The sequence below is a fragment of the Sinocyclocheilus anshuiensis genome, unplaced genomic scaffold (genome assembly GCF_001515605.1).
Source record: "Sinocyclocheilus anshuiensis isolate Anshui unplaced genomic scaffold, SAMN03320099.WGS_v1.1 scaffold884, whole genome shotgun sequence".
Classification (NCBI taxonomy): Eukaryota; Metazoa; Chordata; class Actinopteri; order Cypriniformes; family Cyprinidae; genus Sinocyclocheilus; species Sinocyclocheilus anshuiensis.
This window is the reverse complement of record NW_015549614.1, coordinates 159,432-169,074: the sequence shown is the minus strand read 5'-3', so window position 1 is coordinate 169,074 and position 9,643 is coordinate 159,432. Positions and strand designations below refer to the sequence as shown.

Below are 9,643 nucleotides of genomic sequence, written 5' to 3'. Positions count from 1 at the left end.
TTACAGATCTTCTTATGCACCAAGAGCTTGTAACACTCCAAAGAGAAAGGAAAAATTGAAATAGCATCATATGACCCCCTTAAAGCACATATTAAAGCATGTGGTGCTCATATGAACATTACAGGGTTCGAGTCTGACTGTTCCTTCAGAGTAAATTTTATTTCTTCAACTTCTCATTTCCTGCCCTCTCTCTTCTCTCACTAAAAGTGGAGGGGGAAAAAGCAATGTCATATAATTCATATTAAGACCCACTCTAATATCCCAATGATGCTTGCCAAACAAACAGAGCAAAGAGGGACAGATTTAAAGTACATTTACTCTCACTGCTGCCATTAGCAGAAATGCCTCACACCTGTCTTGGTGTGCTGTATTAATGGGTGCTGAAGTAGTTTGTGCGTAAACTGTTCATTTGCCTCAGATGCACAAAATGGGTGGGAATACATCTGGAACATTGAGCTGTCATTGCAATGGCAATCACATCCATCTACTGTCTCCTTTGTGCTATTCATCGTCCCCGCTGCGACAGATTTACACACCGATTTTGGTGTAAGCCTGACATGACCATTAATTAGCATGTGCATTCATAATACACGACCTGGCACTCAGGTACGGCTTTCTTTCTCCTGAGACTTCAAAAGTTTACTTTACTCCAGACAACATGAAACTGCCAACACGAGTAACAGAATGTGGCACATTTATAAGCAAAACACTATTCAGCAGAAAACGTAGGACAGAACTTGATTTACTTCATCTGGATTTGATTGGATCCTGAAAAGTGGGTGGGGGTGAAATATAGGCTGTGATATTATTGGTTGATATTTCTTTTTTGCCTTTAGGAGGTACTGTAGAGTTATTACACTTTGATGAAAGTGTGTGAAAACAACCATTTTTCTACAAAATAACAGCATGTATTGACAATTGATGAACAGTTAGACTAGGGAATCGGGACATTTATTTAAGAAATCAGGGGTCCATTTTGGGTCCACTTTTGGCCAACAAAATATGACAGTTTATTGGGCAGGATACACACTCAGACATAAACAGTGGCCAAATGGGCAATCACCTCCTGGGTTTAGTTAGAGATGACTGCACTCAAGCCGTCGTACGTGCACACGCACACATAAAACACACATCATCCATCAAGCACATGTGCTCACCTCGTCACTTCATCTCTGACACGACCCGAGAACTGAAAGGTATGACCTCTCCTTTGGCATAATTACAATACATTGCATTTAAACAGAATGCTGATCAGGGACCATCTTTCATCATCGATTTCATTCATCAAGATGGAACATACAAGTCATTGATTTTCAGGATATTTTAACATCATTGGTTTTATGAATGACGATGAAATCAAAGTTGTGTATCTTAGAGACCCAATCTGCTGGAATAGGACTTTTATAGTTTATACTGAGCTAAATTATATTTTTTATCCTCTCTGACCCTTACACAAACCTTTCTGCATTTTACATTTTCATTAAGTCATAATTAAGTATGCTTATCAAGCCCTTTTCCTCACAAATCCCCACAGTGCATCTATTTTAGGTTTTACAATCATTATGGGGACATTTGGTCCCCCTAAATGCAGGCAAATCCTGACCCACACACACTTGCATTTATATTCATGCACACACTCATTCAAACAGACACACTGTTCAAAAACTAGGTGAGCTACATCCGTTTCATCCCAGACATGCTGTGCAGTGCTATTCACGTATCTTGTTCTACCTTCTAATGCTCTCTCTCACACAAGTCTTACCGAAGTCTTTATGCGAGGACATCCAGCCGATGGTTTTGAGAGAGACGATTGCAAGTAGTCCCGATCCCACAAAGGAGCCGATGCCGGAGAAGAAGAAGAACAGGCCCATTATAGCACTCTGCATGGAGCGAGGAGCTGCGGAGTAGGCAAACTCCAGACCTACAAACAGAAGATGATGCAGAAATCAGAGATGAAAGTCTGAAGTTTGCTTCGAATGCATGATCAGAAACTCAAAAGCATCCAAGGGATTCTATGCTACACATACACAAAAACACAGTCTTGTGGAAAAAATCATGGTTAAAAAAATGACAAGCAGTTTCATTTGTAACAGCATGTGCTCGCAGACAAAGACACAGGGGGATACTACGAATTAATTGGAATAAAAGTACCATTTATTTGCATAAACTTTCTACACTGTTGTATCATCCAACAAGCAAACAACTCTGATTTTTGTGAATAAAACATGATCTATAATGAGCCTCTTTTGCAAAGGAAGGAGTGTTTTGCAAAAAAAAAAAGTCAATGACTTAAATAAACATGTTGCAGTGCTAAACGTAAGCATACAGAGCCTGATATGCAACATATGTGCATGTTTAGCAAATTCACCCTGTGTTTTGGTGGACCAGGAGTGCCACTTTCAAATAAAAAGGAGAAATTTATTATAAATGCACTAATTTAAAAAAACTAAACTGACAGATATATAAATGTATTTAGAAATGTAGTTAAAATGAAACAATAACTTGATGAATCACTTTAAACGCAACATTTATACAATCAAAAAGAAAAGTAATCTGTAAACGATGTAAAAGCTTTTTAAAAATAAAATGTAAAAGGTTCATTTTTAAAAATTAGTTCATGTATTTTATTTCTACATTTAACATTACAATTTGTTTTTTGAAATGAAATGTTCACATGTATATGTATTTGTCAGTTTGTGACTTATTTACATTTTTACATTTGAATTAATAAATTGATAACTGATTTATGATCATTTTTAAGTGGAATTCCTAGTTCTCCATTCATTGTTAACATTCCTAAAGTAAACACCTCCGAAAACCTTTTCAGAGACATCAGACAAAAACAGGAATTAAATTGCTATGGCATGTCTGGAGGTGAATGTGTGTGTGTGTGTGTGTGTGTGTGTCCATACATTCGTAGCACTCTAAAGGTGTGACTCAGAAAGAGTCACTCAGAAACACCTACTCATCTGCCAAAATCAGCACACCCCCCTAAATATTTACTGAAAGAGACAGGGAAAGAAAAAGTGGGATACAAAGTACTATAATGAGGATGCTGAGTGGGGGAAAGAAAAAATGAAGTAGTTCAGAAAATAGTGGATGTAGAAAGGATGCAGAAGAGAAAGAAAAGATCAAATCTCTTTTTAACCCTGAGTGGTGGCTGCCTGCTGGCTGACATTGATAATTTCATGGCGCCTCAAACTTGTCATTTTTAAAATTATGGCTTGTGGGCACAACTGTCAGACTCGTTTACTGAGCCTGGTTAGGCCATGAATCTTCTCTGATAGATGGATGGATAGAGAAAGAGAGAGAGAGAGAGAGAGAGAGAGAGAGAGAGAGAGAGCACAAGGGTAAAACAGCTAAAAAGAAGAGGGAGGGACTCCACCAAACAGAGCAAAAGAGATCATCTAATCCCGTCCCACAATCCCACGCTCACACTCCTCTGAAACAAACGCACATTAGGAGATGTGGAGGCAGGAGGGGCGGAGAGAAAAAGAGAAGCGAAATAGAGAGATGAAGGAACGCGGCTGCTCTATTACAGTGTTTATAGCTGTCTGCAGGCATGGCTGACCTCTTCTAAGTGCTGTTTGTGTCATAAAAGACTGTGTCTGCATCCTTAGACGACAATGATCAGATGCTTGAGAAGCCCTGGGCTCAAGAAACACTATTAAAACAACAGCAACTGTTCAAAATCAGTGAAGACTGAGAAAATGTCATGAGCTCTGTTTTTCTAAAATCACTGGATTTACATTATTTGGTTACATGTTGTACATAAATATAGAAATCTGAATCTAAAAGGTACTTTTTACATGACTCTAATGACTAATGCATTGACCTCTATGAGTAACAAACACCACTGGCAGCAACTGTCATTAAAAGTCTCCTATGCTCATGAAAGCTGCATTTATTTGGTCAAAAAATACAGTAAAATCACTAATATTACGGTATATTAATTTAAAATAACTTTTTAATATATATATTTATATATATATATATATATGCACACAGTATATTCTTTGTGATGGCAGAGCTGAATTTTCAGCATCATTACTCGTCATTACAGCATCATTACTCCAGTTTTCAGTGTCACGTGATCCTTCAGAAATCATTCTAATATGCTGATTTGCTGCTCAATAAACTTTTGAACGTTAATGTATGTGAACATTTTATATGGCACTTGGTTCAAACCATTTTAGTCTTGACCCTGTTTGACCTGACCTTTGCATGTTTCCTCTTTAGTTTGTTTTCACTATTTTTATTGTTTCCTCCATACATTGCTGACTTTCTTGCTACCTACCAACCTCATAATCCTGCCCTCCCATGTGGGAGTCAAAACAGTGTCAAGCAATGTGATGAAGGCCTGAGATCATTGGATTGATTAATAAATTAACCCTAATGCAAAAGACTTGCCTTGCATTGGTTAAGTAGCAGAGACAGCGTACGGGTTAAAGAGAGGAAAAAAGGAAAGCCATAAGGTGTCTCAATGTCGTGAGCATGGCAACAAGAGTCTAATAACACAACCATCCACAATATCACGCATGAAGAAAAATAAAATATAAAACTTGACCTTTTCTAACTTCAGAGCTGAATTATTCAAAACCAAGAAAAGAAGTTTAACTTGAAATGTTCTGCTTTCATTTTTCCACTCGCAGAGTCGGGCAGTGGGCGATTTTTCTTTCTCTGAAAAAAACATTAGCCTTTAACATTTTTCGGAGAGAACGATATATAATTACAATTCCCAGTGGAGAAAAAAAAGAATCAGGTTTTAGGTCTGTCCCCTCAACTAGAGTCCACACGAATCGCCCGCAGGTAGTGTGTGAATGTAAATGCAAGTGTGTGTCTACAAAAATGTGAAAAATCAGAATCAACTCCGCTTCCGCTGTCATCCAACAGCCCACGACAAAGCGAGCCGGCAGTAGAGTCCATTAAAAAGGATTTATTCAAACGGAATAGGGCCAGAGGAGGGAACTTTCCAGAGACATTTGTCACATTTCTTGTCATCCAATTTCCTGGAGGTTCCCCAGGGGTAGGGATGGAGTGGTGAGGCTTTATTTTAAGGGTCCTTCATGCTATCAGGAGGCATTTGCATTTCATGGGAGGGTTGGGACACTGGAGACCTGGGGTGAGATGGAGAGAGCTGACTACGAAAGTGTGTCAGCACACTGCCGCACAGACATGAAGTTATCAGAGACAAACCTGTGTTTAGCTGCTGTTGCAGTCACATTAAATCTCAGTCTGGTTGTCCGAAGTAGTTGAAGAGTTTTTTCTCCCTAAAAAATCTAGTGCCAAGATATTTTGTTTCGTAACTGACGAGTAAAAGTCCTGCAGCTGAGCTTCTGGATAAACTTGTGAATTAGCATGCTAGCGTCCTTCTCAGAGAAGATGAAATTTTCTTTCAAGATACATACTCAAAATTTACATGACAAAATCATATGCACAAGTACACTGTAGTACGTGACAGATGTTCGTAGAATGATTCGCACTGCGTCAAACAATCTCTGGCCATGGCCATCTTTTCCAATCATGTTCAGATGTAAAAGGATTATTCAAGAAAATGAGAAAGGCAACATTTATCTTCATTTCAGCGGGTGGCATGCTATTCAGCGGCTTTAATCTTAATATTTTTGAGGCAGTCTTCGCACCTCTCCAATTTCTCTATCATTTCACAGCTGTCTGTGATCAGGAAGCGGCGGGCTGCCTCTTGTATTGATTCTCATAGCTTGATGGCTCTCTTCAGGTTTAAAAAGTGCCTGTGCAGATAGCGTCTTATAGCTTTCCACAATACTCGAACCCCTGGAGACGTGATGGAGGAGCGGAAGATTACACTTAGCCTTCCCCATCTCCCCATTCTGCTGGAAATTCAATCAGAGGCCGCTACGTCCACTGTGGACACATATTATTCCACCAGCGCTGTGTCTCTTTTCTTTCAATTTTTTCTGGGTCCGCAGATAAAAAATGAAATGAAGATGTTAACTGTTAGGGACAGTCACTATCCCCACAAGAAAGTAAAAGAAAGAGAAAGGGAAAACAAAAGTGTTGCTTGTTTCTTTTGGAGTGGACTGCTGTGTTAACAAAAAGAGGGTAGAAGTCTAGAAAAATCTAGTTCATGTTCCAGTGCCAAGTTCTTTGAAATGTACTCTATGTACTCATGATGGATTCATATTGTTTCATGTGGTGTAACTTACAACAACCTTACAATAACAATGGTCTTTTCATTTGTGCTCAGTTCTGTTTCTTGTATTTTTTCCTATTTTACCGTTAAAGATATTGTACAGGGTTCCTGCACATTTTTTAATTCAAATTTAAGGCTTTTTAGGACCATTTTAAGACCTGAAGAAATAAAAAAAATGTATACTGAACACAAAGGGTGTGCAGTATCGAAAAAATATCTTTTTCAGGGATTTTGATAAAAATAATTAGACAATGGGTCTCATTCACTAATAATTGCATAGATTATTTGTATATATTCGCACAATTGAACTTCTCAAGAAAACTTACCGTCTAATTCACAACACGTGCGAACACACATGAATTTGTTCTTAACCTCGTCCTAATGTTAATGAATTTGGAGTATTTGAAATGAGTGGCCATGTGAGGTTAGTCATTTGCATAAAACACTCCCAAACCATCTCCATATAAGGGCTTTCCGCAAAACCTGTCCTTTACAGCCTTTCATCACTCTCGTTGAACATACTCCACACACCATAAGCTGCTCTCTAGGCCTATGAGGGCTAATTTTAACAACTTGTCGGCTCTTAAGCATGAGCAGGTTGCTTCAGTTTCATCTGCTCCTTCTTGTCTATTGAAATCAACGCTTTTCAATGCACACTATTTCAACAACAAGGCTGTGATATAATCTGACATTATCATAGAAGGAAAATTGGACCTAGTGTGTTTAACGGAAACCTGGCACAAAGAGTCAGATGGTCTACTCTTTAATGAACTTGCTCCTGCTGGATATGGATTATTTTATCTCCCACGACCCTCTGGTAGAGGTGGGGGTATCATTGTGCTGTATAATGACAAACTAAACATCTGTTTCTGCCTCTTGTCCACTGCCATAGCTACAGTCTACAGGCCACCTAAGATAAATAAAGATGTTTTATCTGAATTTGCAGATATGTTGTCCTTGTTGTGCTTGAAATTTAACATCCATATGGACATAAAATATTCTACAATTTTTATCTTTATTGGAGTGCTTTGAATTGAACCAGCTCGTGGACTGTCCTACACATAATAAAGGTCACACTCTTGACTTAGTGATCCTAAATGCCTCATTTGTTTCTCAGTTGTCCACCTCTGACTTAGAACAGTCTGATCATCTGGCAGTCTTTTTTAATATGGAACTGCCTGACATAAACACTACCTCTTCTCGCATTATTAACTATTGCAAATGGAGATCTACTGAACCCACTGATTTCTCTGAATTTATTGGCTCTTCTTTAAGTTGTTTTTTCTCCATTTGATGCTCTGGAGGACAAAGATCTCATGTTAAATTCTGTTCTCTAGTCTAGCCTGGACTTATTTGCTCCTTTGAAATCACGATCTGTTTCTTTCAGACGTTCTTCTACTTGGTATAATGATAATCTGCGTGCAATGAAGGCATCGTGTTGTACAATGGAGTGTAGGTGGTGTACATCTGGCTTGACTGTCCATCACCAGGCCTGAAAAGACCACTTACTTGAATATAAGACTCAAATTGTATCGGCTAGGTCTGCTTATTTTGCACAAATCATTGACAACAATCAGAATAACCCTAGACAATTGTTTCATTCTATCAACAAACTACTCAAATGTAACAGTTATTCAAATGTTTCTGCTTCAACTCACCTCTGTAATAAGTTTCTTGATTTCTTCAGTTCCAAGACTGATCACACTTGTAAATGTATCTCTACTTGTCCTCCTTCTGTTTTTCCTTTAACCACTTTTTAACCACTTTTCTGGTACTCCTCTCTCAAAATTTTCCACATTGAATTTTCATTCTCTTTGCAATGAGGTTTCAAAAATGAAAGCTGCCACTTCCATAGTTGATCCTGTACCAACTAGGCTGTTTCAATCATGCTTTGCTACTTTATGTCCTGAATAATAAATTATTCTCTGTGTACTGGTGTTGTGCCAGCAGCATTTAAAATAGCAGCTGTGACCCCTGTACCAAAAATATATATACAAAATTTAAACTTTAACAATCTTAACAATTTCTGTCCCATTTCCAATCTCCCCTTTCTTGCCAAAATTTTAGAACTAATTGTTGCTACTCAACTGCCTTCCCATCTTATCGCAAACAATCTTTTGAGCCTCTTCAATCGGGTTTCCGTAAACTCCACAGTACTAAAACAACATTAGTTAAGGTCACTAATGATTTGTTAATTGCTTCTGATTTTGGCTGTCTTTCTATTTTGATTCTTCTTGATCTCAGTGCTGCTTTTGTCACTGTTGATCATTCAATTTTACTTACTCATTTAGAGTTTTGTCTTTGGTATTTCTGGGACTGCACTAAGCTGGTTTGAGTCTTATCTTTCCGATCGAAAGCAGTTTGTTGCTATGGGTGGTTTCAGGTCCGATATCGGTGTGGCGCAATCTGGTGTTCCTCAAGGATCAATTTTGGGCCCTTTACTTTTTAGCATCTACATTTATACATTTGGTCTCAACTTTCACTTTTATGCAGATAACACTCAGGTTTATATACATTCAAAACCTGATGTTAAATGTGGCTGTGTCTTTTCTTTCTCAATGTATTTCTGAGATTAAAAAGTGGATGTCTTGAAAATGTCTGTGTCTAAACAGTGACAAGATGGAGGCAATGCTCATTGGTTCACCCCACCAGCTACGTAAGGCTGATCTTTAACTTTAAGTGTAGATGGCTCTACACTGGAATTTCAAACAAAATTTAAAAAATTGTTCCCCATGTTCAGAACACTGTCAAGACATCATTTTTCATCTTAGAAATATTGCCAGAATGTGTCCTATGTCGTCATTCCTGGTGGCTGAAAAGTTCATCAGCATCTTTGTTGGCTTACTTATAAGGCTTTGCATGGTTTGGCTCCCCATTATCTCTCTGAGCTTTTAGCCCCCTAAACACCAGTACGTGATCTCCACTCCTTGAAAGCCGGCCTTTTAATTGTTCCGCTTGTTTAAAATCTATGGGTGATAGGGCGTTTTCTTCAATTGCTCCAAATCTTTGGAATTCTTTGCCTGCTGAGATTAGGCAAGCAGAATCCCTTAGTGTTTTTAAATCTTCCCATAAAGCTTATTTTTTAGGGTAGCTTTTACTTGATTATTTTGTAATTGTAAAATTTCTCTTTTTACTTGTTGAACTTTTCATAGCATGTTCTTATCTGGCATTTTATTTTTGTATTTTTTTTTTTTTTTTTATTGTTTGTATAATTGTATGTTTTATATGTTTGTGAAGCGCTTTGAGATGCTACTTTTTAAAGGTGCTATAGAAAATAAAGTTTAAAGGGGTCCTATTATGCTTTTTCACTTTTTTAATTTTAGTCAGTGTGTAGTGTGTATGTTTGGGCATTAAAAAGATCTAGAAAGTTACAAATCTCAAAGTCCACTCCAAAGGGAGATATTTAGTTTTTTTAAAAATCCCTTTTCAAGAACTACAACGAACGGCTCGTTTGGACTACAGCGTTGGTTT

General features: G+C 37.9%; 1 protein-coding gene and 1 long non-coding RNA gene across 3 annotated transcripts in view; one reads left to right on the top strand and one right to left on the bottom strand.

The window, feature by feature from the left end:
- LOC107659271 (uncharacterized) overlaps positions 1–2,118 on the top strand; it is a 6,296-nt gene extending 4,178 nt beyond the window's left edge. The window contains exon 3 of the long non-coding RNA XR_001630892.1: positions 2,107–2,118. This is a non-coding gene — a long non-coding RNA (uncharacterized LOC107659271). The remainder of the gene's footprint in view (positions 1–2,106) is intronic.
- Positions 1,480–9,643, bottom strand: part of LOC107659270 (solute carrier family 15 member 4-like) — a 47,402-nt gene continuing 39,238 nt past the window's right edge. For both annotated transcript variants that reach the window (XM_016448154.1, XM_016448153.1), the window contains exon 8: positions 1,480–1,921. In XM_016448154.1, coding sequence (XP_016303640.1) covers positions 1,728–1,921 — 194 coding nt within the window. In that variant the 3' untranslated portion in view covers positions 1,480–1,727. The remainder of the gene's footprint in view (positions 1,922–9,643) is intronic.